The 20,569-nt window shown below is 42.2% G+C and overlaps 1 protein-coding gene across 1 annotated transcript in view; it reads left to right on the top strand.

Moving 5' to 3' along the window:
* Nucleotides 1–3,480: 3,480 nt before the first annotated feature.
* LOC109480105 (titin homolog) overlaps nt 3,481–20,569 on the top strand; it is a 27,008-nt gene continuing 9,919 nt past the window's right edge. Inside the window, exons 1-11 of the mRNA XM_019782260.1 lie at nt 3,481–4,226; nt 11,161–11,454; nt 11,810–11,940; nt 13,010–13,120; nt 13,645–14,114; nt 14,630–15,211; nt 15,987–16,190; nt 17,006–17,634; nt 18,127–18,474; nt 19,053–19,148; nt 20,295–20,483. Of these exons, the coding sequence (XP_019637819.1) occupies nt 4,146–4,226; nt 11,161–11,454; nt 11,810–11,940; nt 13,010–13,120; nt 13,645–14,114; nt 14,630–15,211; nt 15,987–16,190; nt 17,006–17,634; nt 18,127–18,474; nt 19,053–19,148; nt 20,295–20,483 (3,135 nt within the window). The 5' untranslated portion in view covers nt 3,481–4,145. The remainder of the gene's footprint in view (nt 4,227–11,160; nt 11,455–11,809; nt 11,941–13,009; nt 13,121–13,644; nt 14,115–14,629; nt 15,212–15,986; nt 16,191–17,005; nt 17,635–18,126; nt 18,475–19,052; nt 19,149–20,294; nt 20,484–20,569) is intronic.

The following is a 20,569-nucleotide window of genomic DNA, read 5'->3' as shown; positions in this document are numbered from 1 at the left end:
GTACGTCACTTCCGTTCAATCTGCATTCATAAGATATTTATAGGGTTTTGTATATAGTGTTAGCATGTTGTTTGGGGTCGCTAATCCATACAGTGATATTGCGTAATGTTTCTATAACTATTCCGTTGCTATGGAAACGTGAACGTCATTTGGGGGCGGGGTCAAGAGACCCACAGCTGACTGTGATTGACAGCTCATGTGTAGCCTCCTGCGCAGGCCTCCGGGCGGGTGGGAGTTTTGATACTACGTTTTGTAGAATTTTTAACGCGTTCTTTTGCAGGCTATCCTACAACCAGCCGCCCATAGAAAGTAGCCTGGTATCCAGTCTGATTCGTGGTCAGGGCCGTAAGAGCTCTGTCCCGCCCGCCTCACATAGGTTTCCCGGTGTGTATTTCACGAGAGATTGATTAGCCCTCCTATCGTGTTGGGGGAAACCAAATCCCCAAGCATACTGTCTCTTATTAGCGTAACTCTCCTACCGGGACGGTCTGTTGCACTGGGCGGGGGAAGCTATTAGAGCCCCCGAAGGCACAACCTGCCCGAACACCCCAATACCCCCAATCACGTAAGACTGGATACCAGGCTAATAGAAAGTGAAGGGTACAAACCTTCTCTTGGCTGCTGGTTGTAGAATGGCCGGCAAAGGAATGCATGCGTCAAAAATTGTACAAAACGCAGCTAAACTGTCACCCACCGGGAGGCCTGCACAGGAGGCTAGCTCATATGCACGACAGGTCTTGTTACCGTAACAGTTTATAAGAATGACTGATTGCATACTGAGTGGGATTAATAACAAAGTATTAACGAAAGGGCATGACCTCGCGATAGTTTGTTAAAGCATATCGTGTGTGTTTATGAAATACTATTCTTCTAACAATATTCATAAATGTATATAAAGGACGTCGGATGGGTGCTTTGATCAAACAGATCGATATTTACATACACATTTTTTATTATGTTTCAAACTTAACTGACGCAAAGAAGATATGTGTCACAATGTGACCTCGCAACTACTTCAAGACGATCTTTATGAAGCTTCCTTTTTTTCTTTTATAGATTGTTTACCAATATCTCTAAAGACTAAAGTATGTCAACATCCAATTAGTATACTGGCCACAAAATTCCGCATTAGACGGGTGTAACCTAACCTCAACCTCTTTGCTACAACATGCTTTGTTTTTATGGGGCAAGGCAGCGTCAGTAAAGGACTAGCCTGGTATCCAGTCTTACGTGGTAGAGGCGGGTTTTCCCCGTGGCTGCAGGAGCTCTTCCCCGCCCGTCTGAGCTAGGTTTTCCGGTGGGTATTTCACGAGAGATTGATTAGCCCTACAAGTCCCCAAGCATGCTATCTCTATTAGCGTAACGGGTCGGCCTGTTGTAGCTAGCTTTAGGCGGGGGAAGCTATTAGGGTCCCCGAAGACACAGCCTGCCTGAACACCCCAACAGTCCCAATTACGTAAGACTGGATACCAGGCTAGTAAAAGACGTCAGTCATAACACCAACTGTACCCTTCCCGAATGTACCTAGATACGACCGAGCACTCCGGTATCTTAATTGTGTTGACCGGCCTTTGTACTCAAATTGACTCTGCCGGTACTGTTTGGGGATAATAACGCTAATTTATTTACCCAGGGTGGAAGGGTATCGTATAAGTGTCGCCCAGAAAACCTTGCTAAATGTCAGACGGGCAGGGGGGTATCTTCTGATGATGTAAATCAAACGCGGTTCTAAATGTAGGTTAACTTTGCGATAAACTCGTTTGCTAAACAAGGGACAGGGTATGACAATTTGTCTTAAAGTAGGTCTAAATGACAAACGTGACGGATTCAAAAATTCTGTTAAAATGAACCGTGTTTTGTGGCTAAACCTTCCATAATTTGCTGCACAACACAACAAATTAACAGATGACACAAGTATCTAATATTTGCCCTCCAATATAAAGGTTGCATGCGCCTGAGTGTTTTAATGATAGATTCCAAAGCTCCATAACTGTCCCTGGCTAAAACGGACCATGTTTGTGGCTAAACGGCCCATAATTTGCTGTACAAGACGTCTAGTTAACAAGTGGCACAGTTATCTGGACCCCTTTCCCACTAGGATAAAATTATCCGGATCGGTCGATTCGCTTTGATCCGGCTTCGAGCCGGCTTTGATCCAGATCGATCTGGCTCCGATTCAGCTCGAAACCGGATCAAAGCTATTCAATTCGGCTTGATCCGGGCAGTTTTACACTAGTGGGAATTGGGCCTAGAATGGACCTAGAGTGTTTGTGGCTAAACGGCCCATAATGCCCATAATTTTCTGCACAAGACGTCTAGTTGCCAGGTGACACAGTTATCTGGTTCCCTTTCCCACTAGGATAAAATTGTCCGGATCGGTCGATTCACTTTGATCCGGCGTTGATCCGGCTTCGAGTCGCATCGAAGCCGGATCAAGTCAGATCGAAGCCGGATCAAAGCGAATCAATTCAATTCGATCCGGACAATTTTATCCTAGTGGGAAAAGGTCCTAAAACGGACCGTGTTTGTGGCTAAACGGCCCATAATGCCTATAATTTGCTGCACAAGACGTCTAGTTGACAGGTGACACAGTTTTCTGGTCTACCTGTCTCCAGACTGTGTTCCACCTGTTCTACCGGTACACCTGCCGGGCGTGTGCGACAACCAATCAGCGCCCATTGTGTGGGCTCCATTCTCTGGCCACAGAAAATTGGCCGTGAAAACGCCTGGAGCGAACAATGGCGGATAAGGGACGGTACATTTGTTCTCTCAACTGGTGAATACGGCAGCTTTATAAAACATTGACATGACAAGCTTTGAAACGTGAATGCTGCGTTTCTTTTTGTACATCTATGCTGAAATTGTCTATCCGCCTTTGCTATTGACAGGAGAAAAAGGACAACTATAACTGGCGAACGACATTACTGTGTTATTTTCTTATTTTGTAGCTTGGACAATCTTGAGCTCAGAAATAGGAAACTTCAAAGACTCATCTCGAACTCAATTTGCGAAATTTAGCCCACATAAAATCGACACGAGATGCACAACACTAATACGCCTTTCTATATATACAAAACTATTTCGTGCAACTTTGTTATATATTTTACAATCTAGGCTTCTCCATGTTTTATATCATAACTTCACTTCTTTAGCAGATTTACGATTCGTCTAAATGCTAGAGTTGAAGTGTTTTGTTATACTCATGAGAGTTACTATTGGCTTTTCAATACCAACACCCAACAATATCAATAAATGACCTTTCCAAAATGTCGTATGCTATCTCATTAAAACGTTGTCAGAAGGATATACAATTTCCCCAAAGACGTAACCGTAACTTTGGCCTTTCTTACACAAACACGCGATATTAAAAATGTATAACATTACATAAATGGGGTTACAAATAACGTGTTACGATTGGTCATCGGCGTGATTGAATTAGCGATTGTACATAACGTACCGTCCCTTGGTCGCGGACCCGTCGACATAGTTACGGTATGTAAACGACCGTCGATGCTTGGTGGGTATAGATTATGGTCTCTCCATTCAAAATGGAGGCAGGATTTACTCACAGAAAACGTGGATCTGCGCTCGAGGTCTTCAAACAAGCGTGACTTTGCCGTCGACTCGAAGGCGTCGTGCCGAGCGTTTGTTGCCATAGTGACGCAAGCTGAGTGAGTGGAAGACAGACGATTTTTTTTGCGACCGACGTAAACACTGCATGTCTGTATGTATCGTGTTATGCATGTAGTATATTTTGCCGGCACAAGCGTATTTTCAGACGCAGGGGATTTGTGTTATCTTGGTGACAGGCTCAGTATCCAAGGAAACAGAAAGACGTCGTCTGCGCTAATGCAGCCAAGGCTTTAGCGACATCTGGGGCTAGAAGACTACAGCATCGGTGTACCGACTACAGTGTTATTGAATGGTTATCCGCAAGGCGCCCAGTGTCTACTATAAACCCAGCGACCGGTGACCACTCCAGCTTTCAGTGTGCATGTAAAACATGTACACAGCGACATGACAGCAGTATACAGGACACACCAGACAACTACAACGTACAATATACTGCAGACAAACACGGGTATACACACGTGTGTGTGGACGTTTTAGTACAACACAGCAGTCTACTTGGTTATACTTCTGAAATGTGGAACTCGCTGTTGAGCCCTCTATCACGAGGACAAGGGAAGCAAAACGGAGCTCTGAAGGTTGTGGACAAATCTGAGGTAAGTAACTTTGAAGTTATTTTCTTACTACATTTGTAAAACAAATATCTTGCCTTCCGGGTGTCCTTCGCTATTTAATTACAGATCATTTTCCACTTGTTGGCTAGACACTGAATGGCTACAGGCGCCTGTTGGGTATTCTAAAGTCTACAGTAGACAATATAAAGCATAGGAAAAATTAATTTTTTATGAACGATTTAAAAAGAAATCTGGTGAATTTTTTTTCATTTAGTATGTTGGTAGTAACCAAACATTTAGAAATCATTTGTTGGACGCATTTTGTGTCAGAATTGGAGCGGATGCAGTTTTATTGAAAACGTCTGAAAGGTTGCTTACATGAGAACGAATGCCTTTTCTGTGATTCAAAACTGCAATTTTATTTCGAACTATGAATTGAATACATCTTAAGTTGACCGACTTTTTTCGAACATCGCGAAACATATAGCGACATCTCCAAATTATTTTTTTTTAATTCCAACATGTGATCACCAGACGTGGTGACGGCACACTCAAGTTTTTTCAACTTATATTAATGCCGCCACCAACACAGGGGACAAATAAATGACAGGACGATACTCATGTTCACCTGAGCGAAGTGAGGAAAGTCGTGTAAAGTGCCTTTCCCAAGGGCACAAGATCGGTGGCATGTCCGGACTCGAACCCGGGACCTCTAGGTTCCGAGTCGAGCACTCTGCCGCTACACCACACGACCCCACATAAAAATTACTTATAATTGACCCAAAGAAGAGAGGAGAACCAATTTCCGTTTTCTCAATGTTGTTCTTGTTCTTTCTCGTGACAGGACTTTTTGTCACAAAAGCCACGACTATCAGCTGTTTGGCTGTATCCCTTAGAAACTACAATTGAGTTATGGTTTGAGAAACGTCCCACAGATACACAAGTCCATTTTTCAATGTTTGGAACAATACAGCTATCCTGAGTGTGTGTGCCGTGTGCCCACATTGCGTTGTAAGGTGTGTAGTTGCCGGGGTTACACGAAACAACCGCGGGTTGAAAGGCGTCCAAACGCGCGTTAAACTACTTCAAACGTGTCGCCAAACAGCGTTAAAAGTTAAAACAATATTCCCGCTTTCATTAAGAAACCCTACACCCAATTTTATGATGTTCTGTTGTCCTCTGAATGTTGCGAATAACTCGGGGACAATGTAGGGACTACTTCTTTTGTGTCCGCTGTTGTGGGAAAATGTTTATCCGTGCGCTGAGTCTGACTACATAAACAAGGTATTTGAGGTATAAAAAAGACTCGCGATAAAGACGAAGCATGGTTACTGTGAGCTTCGTTTAAGCAAAACCATTTCTTTTTCAGATAGTGATTCAAAAAGAAAAATTTAAGGTCATTCTAAAGGTTTGAGTAATGTTTAGTCACGAACTCAAGAACATAATTTTACCCCCTCTCCATAAAAAAGAGCCTCAAAACAACTTGTTTCTAGAGGATAAATGTTTTGATAAGAACTCGTTCGCTGAGTGTCCGCCCTTCTATTTCTTTTCGCTGGTGCAAAAGAGCCTTTGTGTAAGTCTAGACTTCTATTCTTCCCGTATCTTTTAATAGACTCGGACTGCGTACCAAGGGGTTAATTATTGTGAGAAAATTAAACCATTGAAATGACAAGCTTTGTCACAAGAGATCCATAGATAAGATACAGTACTAGTGTTACAGCGATGTCTACTCGTCAAATGGTTGGTCTCGCCTCTGGATCATTCCCTACCAGATCTTACTCGACCAGAAAAAGTGTAAAAGTCGGCCACATTTAATTAGACTTACATGTATCTTGTTTTTCTAAGTCAGGCTCCTGAGACGAGCTAATTTGCCGTTACTAGTACTGTTTTTCAGTTTTCTGATGCCGACAAAATACTCCTTGATAGCTGGAGTTGTACCTATCTAAATTAACTGGCCCCACCCATCCTTTAACTACTACCTCATTAACGACAATCATTAGAGGAGGTGGGGCAGTTTTAGTCTTTACTATAAAAAAATTACAGTCTTCTTCGGCAAGGCTGTTAGCCACAATACTCGTTGCACGGGAACGAAGGGGAAGCCCTTCTAGAGCCTAAGTCTCTAGGCTAACTAGCTAGCACCTAATAGCTTTACGTTCATCAGATCTAGATTTGCGTGCCATTCTTTACATCTTTACATACCACGAAAGATGCCTGAAACTATCAGAGCATCACAGCATTCTTGACACTACAAATCGATGTTTTGCACGCTCGCTGTCCCTCTGTATTAGCTTGTTTAGCAAAATTTATTCATGGAGATAATAAGACATAAACCTACTGTAACATCACAGCGTTCTTGACATAAAAAGTGCCCAGTGTACTGTTTTAGATTTTTCAAAGTCAATACTATCTTCACTTATCTATATACCAGTAAGTTGAAACACTAGCTCAGTGCATATCGACAATAATGGAGCAAAAATACGATTTTGTTGATTGGTGATAACTTATTGGCTCCTGGGCTGATATATGGGGTACCATCCAGAAAATAAAAGATTCATCTAATTGGTCCGTGCTATGAAATACTGAAGCAAATGTGCCAATGTGGGACAGTATGTGTCAATATCATACAGATTGCCTTATTCGGAATACTTCCAGTTTTTCCGCCCTGAAATTGCATTGGATGCCTCTAAGATCGATATTTCATATGCTCGCTGCCAATTTGTATTAGCTTGTTTAAAGGCATCCAATGCGATTTCAGGGCATCAAAACTGGAAATATGCTGAATAAGGCAATCTTTGTGATATTGACACATACTGCTGTTTTACATTAGCACATTTGAGTCAGTATTTCATACTTTGGGTACTTAAGTACTTAAAACTGCAGAAACAACCCCCAGGATGAGTCCTTTATTTTCTGGGTGGTACCCTAAAAGTCAGCCAAGGGCCCTTCCGGTAACCATTTTCCGTCAGAATATTGGGCATTTTTGCTCCATGAGGGTCAATATGCATTGGGGTTGTGCGGTTTCAACTCAGTATGTAGATAAGTGACTAGAATATTGGCTTTTAAAAAATCAGGTTTCCAAGCTCGAAAAACTGCATTGGATGCCTAGACCTTTAATAACTGTGGAACTAGACCGTTACTAAAATGCTTATTCTCATTACTTGACGTGCCCTTATAATTGTTAGGGTCAGGGACACATCGGTCATGATATGAAGTCAAATTAGTGCTTATTTACTGTTCGTATATTGTGTTGTGTGACTTTTGACACGTTCATTACCTAATTTGGGTTGACCTGATTTTCTAGATTGAATTAAGAGAACTTGATTAATCATCCGGGTTACAATCGATCATTTTAGAGGAAGTTTTCTGGGAAATTTGCCCAAATTTTCTACCTAAATAAAAGACAAAACAATATATCAGAGCATTGTATTTTCTCCTCTCTTCATGTTTATCTGCCATCCACATTCCAGCATGGCAACAGACATCTTTGCACATTTTAGGCATGTTGACCACTGTCAGAGGGTAACAAAATTTCTTTTTTTCCCCCAAATCAGGCGAGAATTAATGCGCGCGTTGATGTCATCCATAGAAAGTACTTGCTGTGGCCCAATTCCAGAAACTTGTCATATGAAATGTTTACATTGAAGAAAGAAGTGCACATGAATGTTGTGTGATTTTGGAATAAAGATTGCAACGTAACCGTTGAGATCTATTCATATAACACAAGTAAGAGACCATCACTTAACTCCACGCAACGCCTATTGATAATAATATTTGTCTAAATATTATGATATCGAGTTGTACAAAGGATAAGGCTGACAAAGAAACAATTTTTGTTACATTTTCCACCCTAGTGCATCCATTGAACAAACACGTGAATATAAATAGTGAGTGGCAAATTGCTCATTCTCTACCATACGGCGTTTAAAAAAAGTCAGCGTGCTCATATATAATCTGTTTTCTCATCTGTAAGAAGACCTTTGAGGTTAACACGAAGGGACTTTGTGCCATAATCCGCCCTGAGTCGGTGACTTTTGTCCCGGTAGGTTTACTCAGTGGCAGGCTGTGTTTGCACGACAATTCTCCATGACGCAGCGGCGCGTGCCGACTTGTACCCTGGATGCCAAACTAGTATCGTGCCGTTAGCCGTTTTCCTTCGGCAGCCAAGAGTCCTTCGCCCGCATATCTAAATGACCGCTACGGGGAGCTGAGCCCGAGGGGAATTTAAGGGCCAGCCAAACTCCCCCCGGGCTAGTCTCCCCGTAGCGGTAAATTTAGACCGGCGGGCGAAGGGCTCTTGGCTGCCGAAGGGAACAGCTAGCGGCCCGAAATGAGTTTGGCATCCAGGCTAGGGTTCACACGACAACACTTAAACGTTCTTCAGCGTGACTAGACCGAATTACGGTGTTTTTTGTTCGGAGAAGCTTCAGTAAAGGCCTGAGGCTAGTGACAGGATCGTCCTGTCAATAGCAGAAAATATTGCACTGCTGACAGGACGATCCTGTCAATAGCAGAAAATACTGCACTGCTGACAGGACGATCCTGTCAATAGCAGAAAATACTGCACTGCTGACAGGACGATCCTGTCAATAGCAGAAAATACTGCACTGCTGACAGGACGATCCTGTCAATAACAGGAAATACTGCACTGCTGACAGGATCGTCCTGTCAGCAGTGCCATTTTTGACACTATTGACAGGATCGTCCTGTCAGCAGTGCCATTTTTGGCACTATTGACAGGATTTTTTAAAGCATCTTCCATTTTGGGCTGTATTGACATGATTTCTTCATGTTTTCATTTTTTTAAACCATGTTTTCATTTTTTTCAGTCAGAAGGCATATGCTACTGTACTGTAGATTAGGCGTTTCACGATGGCGGCTATCATCGCGTTAACAGCTAGTTATTATCATTACAGAGTACTCCAGCAGATACATGTCAAAACTAGACATGCTCAAAATATAAATACAGGCGAATTTCACGCATAAGCTGTCTGAAATACGAAGACAGTTGTGTTTACATAAGATGACAATAAAAAAGACAAAAAGAAGTTTGATCTCTTATTATCCTTTATTCTTTCAACCAAGGAGGTTAAAATCAGACCTCCTTGTTTCAACAACTTCAACAAATCAAATGGAGTAGACCTTGTCCGCCATCCTTTCACCCCGACGCGCTGTCTCGTACCCGCCGGTGGGCCGCTGTGTCATTCCCGCGGCGCCGGCCGTAATGGCTTACTGTCGCCCCGACTAGCCTCTACCAGGCACCGCGGATCGCTGGAAAAATAGTAGAAATTGGCCGAAATAAAGGGCGCTACCGAGCGGGGGGATCAATGTATGCACGACGATCTGCAGGGGCCGCAGCGCAGGATCGTAAAAAAATGGCCTAATAGCATACATACTAGTAATAACACCTACATAAGACCTACACGAACCAGCGCCCACCCCAAAATTTCCAGTATGAAATAAAAATACCAAAATTTTATCGATCCTGTCAATAGTAGAAAAATTTGCACTGCTGACAGGAAAAATCCTGTCAGCAGTGCAAATTATTCTACTATTGACAGGACGATCCTGTCAGCAGTGCAATATTTTCTACTATTGACAGGACGATCCTGTCAGCAGTGCAATATTTTCTGCTATTGACAGGACGATCCTGTCAGCAGTGCAATATTTTCTGCTATTGACAGGACGATCCTGTCAGCAGTGCAATATTTTCTGCTATTGACAGGACGATCCTGTCAATAGCCACAGGCTCAGGGCCATGTATGTTTGTGTAGGAGGCTGCGTTCAAAAGGGATTGTCTGTAAGTGTTATTGTAAGTCCCGTATGCCTTTGTATACACCATGCGTGGCTAGGAGGCGACAAAACGCGTACATAACAAAGATGTTCATAAAGACAACATCTGACGCAAAACAGTGTGCGTAATACTTTTCAGGTGTCTCTATAGCGACATCCAATTCATTGCCATTGCCAAACATCTAAATACCAGGTTGTCCATGTTACTAGTAGTTTCAAGAAACATAGTTTCTGTGTCGCAAATTTGACAAAATCCCCTTAAAAGATTGTTAATATTTCTGAAAAACCACATGAAATTGTTTTACAGCGCTTTGGCGAGTACCCTGTAAAAATCCGGAAAATTGTTTTCGTCAAGTTTATGTTCAATGACTCTCTAAGAGAACTTGAAGCATGCTTGAAAGTCGAGGGTACTACGGTGTCAGGAACTTAAATACCAGTCTCTAGTGCTGTGGGGTGGAAAAACTGCCAGGCTACGTTGACCCAGCCTCTACCAGGCTTGGGGAGGCGGCTGGAAACAGTAGAAATCGGCCAGATAGAGAGATAACATGCCAGGGGAGTTGGTCTGCTGGAGAGAACAGTTCGGGTGCGGCAAACTGTTCTCTCCAACAAACCAACTCCCCTGGCATGCTATCTCTCTATTTGGCCGATTTCTACTGTTTCCAGCCGTCTCCCGAAGCCTGGTAGAGGCTTACTTTGACTCTGCTTTCAAACCTCTTAACTACCATTTGAAACGCGTCCAAGTCGTGTGTTGTTCGAGCACGGTGTCACCTATCATTGAACCACCTGTTTCATGGGTGTTACACACAACTACGGGTGTTCAACACACTGGAACCTTCTGAGTGCAACAGTGCAACGGTTCAAATCGTTTTAAATCACATCATAGGGACTTTTTTGCCAATTGCCAGTAGAGTTGCCATGATAAATTGACATGTACTACTAGCTAGAAGATAACGAACTGATTCAATGATAGGTAGCAACTCTATTAAAGGAATGCCTCTTTAATATTTGGTATTTTCAATTTAAAACGTTATGTACATGTAGAAAGAATCACAAACTTCAGACGAAACCGTCATTGCCATGTTGCTTACCCTGTCTTCCTCTACGATCTGAGTTATAGTTCCTATCTCTGGAGCTCCTGTTTTGATATTTTGTTGTTGTTTTTGTTTATTCCCACCCTGACCCGCAGGAATACTCGGTCCCATCCTTCCTGCCCTCCCTGGTGCCCCCCGAGAAGACAGTATGGCATCTCCCATCCCGGTTGGCGCGGGACGATGGTGAGGTGGTCCTCCCCAGGACGTACCTCACCCGCCGGGGTCCCTTACTCCTCTTCACCACCCCGGACATGCTCATGGCCGAGCAGCAGGGCGAACAGCACCGCCCCAGGGCGTCCCGTCACCGCCTGAAGGGCACGGAGCCAGGCGTTACCCTGGGCACCGTGGACGGGCTGATCGAGTCGGTACTGCAGTTTGGACTTGAAGAGGTAGGTGGCGCTGCTGTATAGACCAGTCATCACCCATGTAGTATTATAGTCACATGAAGAAGAACTTAATTGCACAACAATTGCACATGGTACAATCTATGGCAACAACTATTGAAAGTACAAGAAAGTATAGAATAAGACCATTTTGAACCTCCTTTATAAGACCTAATATAGAATAAAACCTAATAAATCTTAAATACTCAAACAACAAGGGCTATGGCCTGGAAAGTCGATCAATATGAACAGAAATAGGTTACTGACCCTCTGAAACGTCAACAGTTGTTGCCATTTATTGATTTCTTATTTAACACAGGGCAGAATTAACAAATTACTTTCTTCCTTGTGTTCCTTCTAGGCGGCGGACGAACCGAAAGGCAAAACGTTCCTGCGTTTCCTGAAGGGTCTTGACGAGAGAAGTATCGACATGCGGGCCCAGCCTGGAGGAGACCTGGGGGTCTATCTCAGACATCTCAAGTCATCTGCAGGGTACGATATCTAATCAATCAATCAATCAATCAATCAATCAGTCAGTCAGTCAGTCAGTCAGTCAGTCAGTCAGTCAGTCAGTCAGTCAGTCAATCAATCAATCAATCAATCAATCTTTATCCAAACAACTAGCAGACGAGAGTCTGAATTTTATAGTTCATAAAATAATACGTTAAACAATACTAATGGTTTAAAAATTACATATCTTACACGATGATAACACAAATTTGGTAGAGAGCTATAATAATGCCTCTTTACACAACAAGTAGAGGTAAAGGTCAATGCTAGCCGAACTCAGTCACTCTATGCCCTTTTAAGTAAAAGCAGGGAGGATACTGCATTTAAACGGCGTTTAACAGATCAACAATGTAAGAAATGGGCGATTTTTTGTACCGTTCTGTGCGGCAATATGGTGTGTCAAACTTATATGCAGAACGTGTTCTTCTACCAGAGATATTCTGCCTTACTGGGGGAAGCCATTCACGAAAGCCATCCAATCAGTGTATAAGCTATACTCACGTTGTATTTAGAAATCTTGTCTTAGAAAATGTGCCTACGACAGCTGCCAAGAGGCTATTTTTGTCAGAATGTGTGTTTTGTAATTCCTCCATACGGTATGTATTACCGATGCATGCAGTATAACGTTAAATAAAAGTTTAACGTAACTATCATTGAACGAAAGTAACATGCATTTGTACATCACCAGATCCTAATGTTTGGGAACGCATCTACGAACTGTGCTATACAATGTGAACAGCACAGAAGAAGAAGTCAAACCCAATAAAACTACAGCTAGTACCATGTATGTTGAAGAATATAGTATAATGTTACGGACAAAGATATAGTCTCACATACTACTGTATTTTCTTTCTTATGTTGTTTGTAACTGCAATTAGCCCTCGGGCATGTATTTGCAATAAACTTTCTAAAATGTGAACCAGTCAGAATTGCCCTGAGGATGGTGACAGACGGTAACCGAAACGTTGGCTGAAAAAAAAAATTGGTTGTGTAAAAAAAGTCTCTGTATTCAGTACCGAGTACTACTGACATGCCTCTTTCTTACTTTCAGACGTCCCAAGTTTTCACGAGAGTCAGACTCCAGCCAGTACTACAGCGACAACAGCAGAACTCTGAGTGGGGACTTCGGGCCCAAAGGACACAGTCGGTCATACAGCTCTGGGTAAATATATGTGTAAAAAAGAAATTTCTCAATGTTTCAATGGAACGCATGTTAGCACAATCTTGTAAAAGTAATTGATATGGATGTTTTCCTTATTGCTATCAATTTTTCTAACCTTAACAACCCAACACATAAAGAATGATCTAAGACATTTTTTATCTATTCATCTATTTATTTATTCATCTTATGGTTAGTCCCTTCAGCCCATACCAGGCTGATTTCCAAATGAAACAAGAAATAGTAAATATAGAAAAATAATAACAAAATAGTAAATAAACATATAAATGCTAAATCATACATAAACAATAGAAACTCACAATAATAATCGTCATAAAATAACAATTAGTCGTAAGTCAGAGGTACTTGGGGCGTCACAGGTCAAGTTCCAAATAACTAGTAAGTAACAACATAGAGTAGCAGTAATTAAACATAATTAAACGTAATTATGTTGATTATATGTAATAAATGAAAAAAAATGTAAAAATTGTAATAATTGAACATGTTTTATTTCCATTTTCTTGCAGAGTTGGAATGAACAACAAACTTTCCTCCGGGCAGCTGTTAGCCTCGCTCCAGTCGGCTGGGTCCTACCTCGGCCGTCCGTTCAGCACTGCGCAGGCGCAAGACTTCGCCTCTCGAACCTCCAACTACGCAGACGACGAGTCGGACTCGGAGGGATATCTACTCACCAAAGGTCACAGGTCACATCATCATGACCACGGGTTTAAGGTCGGAGGTGAAGGTTCAAAGGTTAAAGGGATGGTGAGGAAGAAAACGCATCGGTTACCTGACTCCCAATCGTTTTCCCGCCAAATTTCAGGCCAGTTTTACGAACATGATGACGCAATCCAATCAGACGACAGTTCCAGTAGCTCAGGCCTGACGTCTAGTAAGTCGACGTTCCGAAATAAGAAGTCAACAAAGAAGAGCAGGGCTAGTCCATCGTCTGCGAAGTCAAGGTCTTTTCCTGGTCACCTTGAAAGACTTGATTCAGGTGAGCTCAATCTTTTTTTAGGATTTACTTCTTTAACTATAATGAATAAAAGACCTTTATTGTACATTTGTGCTCTAACAAGCTAAGTACTGGTCATTAATAGACAAGGAAAAGGTTACAGCAATGACACTGAAACTATACATACTAATGTGATCTGCTATTTACATGTTCAACTTCTTCTCGCTTCTTGACGCAGTTATAGATGTACGAGCATATAGAACTAATGATACATGATTTGTCAAGTTTCATAAGAAATCTGAATTTTTCTACTTTATTTAAATGTCCAAAACTGGGGAACTTATCTAGTATATAAGAATATAGGGAATCTCTCTCATTACTACTAGTATATAATGTACAGTTGACTACAGAATGATACTCATCCTCAATACCTTATTCCTGATTTGATTGGTTCAATGTCATCAATTCAATTTCATGCTATACTAAATGGGATTGTGTATTCCTCTAAATCACTATTTTGATATTTTGATTTTTTTTTTTCAACTGTCATCCCACAGATGTTCGAGATAATACCGAGAGTCCCCAGTCCCCGACGATAGCCCCTCCACCCCCCTCGGTCATGGAATCTTCCGGACAGGAGGATCCTGGGAACGAGCTCGAGCATCATGGGATTGGGACGAAAATACACGCGGAAATGTCGCAAGAAAGTGAGCAAGATGATATCAGTCGTCTTAAAGACACTCAGTCAAGGTCAACGTCAACGACGTCATCTCGTCGTCAGAGACGATCACGGGGACTTGCCAGCGGAAACGGAAGTGACGTAGGCAATAAAAGCCCGCGTAAAGAGCGCATTGACACCGGTTATGAGACAGCGGAGCAACCAGATACAACCGGGAGGCTTTTACGTCAACAAGAACAAAATGAAGATGATCAAATAGATGGTCCTACTAGGAGGATTCTAGATAACAGACAATCGTCGTTCCATTCGTCGGACGTAGATTCGATATTTCAAGTCGCTTCCCGTCCGGAGTCAAGAAATAATGTTCAGCAAAATGACGTAGCAGACACCGAAGAGGAGTCAGAAGAGAGATTCCGTCAAAACGTCGAATCACTGAGACCACTGCTGCCACAATACACAGGTAGGACTTAAATTATACTTACGTTCATTGTGTTCTTAATATATCCGTTGCATTGCACATCAATTTTTTCCCTGTCAACGCTCGGAATAACCCTTTACATGCTAATAATAGAATAAAAAATATGTCCGGGTTGTCAATACATCGCATTTAGTACCTTTGTATTGTCATTTCCGCTTTTAAAGCTTGTAAAATAGGACGTACGTCTTTTCTTTTCCTTTTAACTGCTATACCTTGTTTCACTGAGGAATAAACCTCCCATAAGAGATGTATATAGAACACCGGAAGGCAATTTCAAAAGCTGAATATATCTGAACTGCCCACTTTTGTCGCAAATGAGCATGTTCCGTGCAATCATAGATCGCCTCTTCAGGGAATGAATTGTTGATCTGATAAAGAAAAGATAAATGCGTTGTTCAACTATTGGTGGAAAAAAAGATATCAGGTTGCAGGATCTTCCGTGCCCTTGTATTGTTGTATTGTATGAAGGACTAGTAGCTTTAGCGAGCTTATGTTGTCAAGGAAGGATAACACACGCATCTAAGCAGTGCTGATTGAAACGGTTTGTCACTATGTACACCATACTTGCAGTACAACACGTACGCATGATCTTCACGTGACAGACGCATGATGTACACTTGACAGACGCATGGTCTTCACGTGACAGACGGATGTATAGACGAAGCAAATTCACTACATAGGGCCTGCGCTTGTGAAAGAATTCTACAATTCTGCACCATATGCATGTTTGAAAATGTCTTCTACCATGCCCTTTCAGTCGACAGCCTGGCGAGAAAAACTTCCTTCACGTTGCAGTCTTCCCTGCCCGATGAAAACACGGAGGTCGTCCTGGAGCCCGTCGAGGTTGCCATGTTACCCCACGCCCCGCGAGAAGTCGCGAGATCTCGCAGTGTCAGCCAGAGCACCATTCGTACTATTCGCTCGTTCCTCTCCGGAGAGGCGGACGACGACGATAGCACGGGTGAGTCTACATTCAAACACATATATAGCACTGCAATGTTTGAAAGTTCATTTGTGTTGGTAGAAGTCATTATGCAACAAGTTTAAACTGTAATTTCCAACACAAAGAAATTGGACTCACCCAAATTTTCGACTGTACAACTCAAGTACAGTCCTTGTCAAAGACTAGAGCTGTACAGTCGAAAATTTGGGTGAGTCCAGTTTCTTGTGTTGGAAATAACAGTTTAAACTTGCTGCACACTGCAATGTGTTTATTATTTATTGTCTTATACCACTAGCTGACATGTATTTTTTCTGTCCAAAAGTCTTTCGCGTATCCAGTGTTAATTGAGATGCTTGTCTTTCAAATTCGTTCCTACATTCACAAGGAAATTGTTACTCAAGCAACTGCGTGGATAGATTTTGAAAATCTAGTATCCAGTTGCTTGAATTAAGTGACAATTTTCTCGTGTATCTCATCACATGGATGTTTAACCTTCATCGACGTTCCTACATGTATTTAGAAGTGTTTGTATCTATATTTTTGTTGCTTATTTGCATGTTTCTTTGTTTCTTTATTTAGTTGTTTCTTTATTATTTGCACGTATAAAAAAGTTACATAATCAAACAATAACAATAAGAGAATATGCGGGGTAGGCCAGAAACCTAGGTGGTTTTTAAAGGGCCTACCCCAAACAAAGGTAACTATGATACATGACAAAACATATTTGAATTTAACATCAAAATTAAACAATGAAATAATTGATAAATTAAACAAAATCAAGACACAGAAATAATAACTGAAGTGTCTTTGTGTCTTTATTTCAAACATTACAGATGGTAACGATCTGGAGACTGGAGGTGGATTTACCGACAGAACAAATATTTTAGAGCGAAACACAGACGACCAAGTGGACGGTCCAGTTACGAACACCCCCGGACCTGAAGGTGTGCAGTACGCTACGCGGACGTTAGAGGTCGCTGCAGACCCTACCAAAGCGCCTGCTGTTTCGGGTACCCAACAGGTGCAAACCAGCAGTGTTTCCATAAAAGACATTGATCCGGACGAAAAGGCAGCTATTCTCGCCAAATTAGGCTACGGAACCCCAACTACTTCTAGCAAAGACAGCTTTGAAAAAGAAGAGGAATCAAAACAGTCGCCAGATCACAAGCCTTCAGTCACAGAACGCGAATCCCTTCCGCAAAACACAACGGAAGACTCCACCAACATGCAGCAGCAAGAGACAAAAGTGAAGAAAGGCCCCATTTCCATCCCGTCTGCTCCGTCGGGCGAAGATACAGCTTCAGCTGAAAAACCTGCCGCTGCCGCAAGGAGGCGCCTCAATTCCACCGAGCGGGCAGCGCTGATGGCCAAACTTGGCATGGCCGACGACGTGTCTGCGGAAAAGGACGCTGATGTTAAAGAGGGGGAGCCACAAAAGTCACCCGGCCGCAAGGCAACTCAGGTAAATTTGCCATGCATTTAAAAAATGATATACATCAAGAATCAGGAATGCACAGATTCAAAAGAAAGGGTTCTATTATGGGAATTTTAACTTGCCGAACTATTCTACTTTTTACTAGTACTACTGTTAATACGGCAAACTTTGTATAGATTGTTCCTATTCTAGTGTTTTACATGTGAATATATCTTTTAATGAATTTGTTGCCATGTCACAACACAATCCAGTCATCCTGACTGCTTTGGTTGCAACAGTGTTGAAATAAACCATTCATAAAATATATTACACATCTTCATATCTAGCTAGCTATTTTACATACTGTCCGATTGTCAATGTAAATGGGCTAGGCCTTCCTCTTCTTCAATGTTCAATATTCAATTTTTTCACTTGAATTGTCATACATTTTGTTTGTTTGTTTGTTTGATTGTTTCTTTGTTTGAACCGTTCGTTATTCATACATATTTTGCACATTCATCTACAATATACAAACTACAGGTGCCTAAACCAGGGTCGAAACCCGGTTCCCGAAAAGCAGCACGACAGAAACAACCGCCCAAGAAAAAGAACGGGAAGAAGAAAGACAGCGACGCCAAAACTCCCGAAAACGCCAAACCGGCGGTGGTGGGTAGTCTGGACATCGCCGGTGTGGAGGGAGAGAGAGGTGACCGGGAGGAGTGGCTAGCAGAGGATCCAGAGGATGTCCAGAATGACATGGCTGAAGAAAGGGTGGAAGGAGAAGAGAAGGGCGACAAGAAGGCAGAAAAGGAAAGTAAGAAAAAACGAGCGCAAGAGCTGAAGAAAGAACAAGAGGAGCTAAAACAGAAGATGCAGGAGGACAAAAAGGTATGGCTGTTAGTCCAGTCTTTTTCATCGAAGAAAAACAAGAATGGCAATGAAAACATACATGACCATGGCGACGGTGGTTGCTGTTAGGGTTATTGTTTGCATGGCACTGCCATCTTTTTATGATTTTGAGGAAGACTTGGTACCTGTTATGTCTAAACAGATACAGTGCACTCCTCCCCTGAGTGAGTGAACGAGCCCCGGGGTCACAGAAAGTAGGGCCATCTGGGGCAGAGAGGTCTTCACAGGGGTTTCCAGGAATGTGGGCATAGATGTGGGTCAGAGACATGCCTGTGGACATTCCATTCCTGTGGACAAAATACCTGTACCATTTCTAGAATTCTTGCAAACTGCACACAATACTGTACCATTAGGCTCCTCCCTGAGACGTCGCCTAAAACATATAACCAAATAAAGATGACTAGATACAATGTGTGGTTTTACATATAGATTGTTCTGTTTAATAGTGCCCATTTTTGCTTTGATATTTTATTCGGAGACTTTGCTATGATAAGATCAGTAAATTAATGTTTTCCATTGTTAAATTATTTTGTGCTTCGTTCTTGTTCTCTGTGTAGCGCCGTGAAGAGGAACAGCGCATGCTGAAGGAAAGGATTCGAGAAAGGGAGGAGGCAAAGAGACGCGAAGACGAGGAAAGAAGGCGACAAATAGAGGTACAAAACAATGCTATTTTCATAATGTTTGGCAAAATGGAAAACAGCCAACTTTATGGCGACCTGCCACGGATAACAGTCAGTCGCCACCGTAGGATGTCACTGGCGGGACATGTTATTATGCGTACGCGTCATGAAATGGCTGACATGATTCTTCTTTAGAAACTGGGAAAGAATCGTAGGCATGGTCTCTATTCTTTTTTTTATTCGGAAGCACACTGATGAATACAAATAAAAGGGCATGGACTAAGTGACTGCGAACTCAACTTAGGTGCAACTTATACTCTCGCAGCCACTTACAATGAAAAAAAAGGCGTTTACAAGACATTTGAAAAACTATGGATAGCATGAGTCAAACCTCTCATCCCAGAAGAGAAGGAAAGCATAGCAGAACACATACAACTAGAAGCGTTTTGTTTCTGTGATGTAGTTTTGCGCGGCTAACATAATTTCACAGTTAATGTCATTCGAACAAACCAAACTGCCGCGAAGAACTAAAAGTTGTTTAGCATTGTTAGAAAGTGTGTTTAAATTAATGATGTCTCTATAGTCTATTCTATAACACTTAATAAAGAAGATACTCGAGGAGCACACGGGTTTTCAAGCTAAGATTTTTAACTGTGCTCTGTCATGCGAGAAACGAACTTGTGGAGGCAGTATATTAGTGTGGTGTCACCTCATAAGATGAGGAACAGAACTGTACTGAAATGGCAAAATGTGCTTTGGGAAATATCCATCAATTTCCCTGTTAGGAAATACGTCCATACAAATGCATTATTAAGGGAAATACAAACTGATTTTCTATCATGAAAGTTCATCTGTGTTGGTAGTTACATGTTTAAAGTTAAATCCTCGGTCCAACACAAAAAATTCTCTCACCTAGAGCTTTCGACCAGTCACTCTGGTCTTCCTCAGTAGACTGACCCAGTGAAGCTTGTCACGTGGCTTCTTTGAAGTGTGACGTCAACACTGGGTCAACGGTATCTGGTAGACGATGTCGGCCCCCGTCGCGGTTCAATGAAGGGTGATTGACTCAGTGTGACGTCACACTTCAAAGAAGCCACGTGACATGCTTCACTGAGAATTTTTTGTGCTGGACCGAGAGTTTTAACTTTAAACAAACTGATTTTCTATTCGCATCTGAAGGAACAACAGACGGCGGTTGAGATGGCGGAAATGGACGCGGAGGAAGCGGCACGTATGGAGGAGGAGAGCAAACGACTTCTCGCCGAGTCTCGGAAAAAAGCGCGAGAAGAGAGAGAAGCCCGGCGGAAGGCAGACCAGGAGAGGCGGCGGGAAGAGGCGCAGAGAAGGCGGGACGAACAGAAACAGATGGTACAGATGGTTTTATGTCATCAAATTTGTTTTACCCTTGCACTTATATATATATATATATATATATATATATATATATATATATG

Source organism: Branchiostoma belcheri, unplaced genomic scaffold (assembly GCF_001625305.1).
Source record: "Branchiostoma belcheri isolate BF01 breed outbred unplaced genomic scaffold, Haploidv18h27 scaffold5, whole genome shotgun sequence".
Taxonomy (NCBI): domain Eukaryota; kingdom Metazoa; phylum Chordata; class Leptocardii; order Amphioxiformes; family Branchiostomatidae; genus Branchiostoma; species Branchiostoma belcheri.
This window is presented reverse-complemented; position numbering and strand designations above follow the sequence as displayed.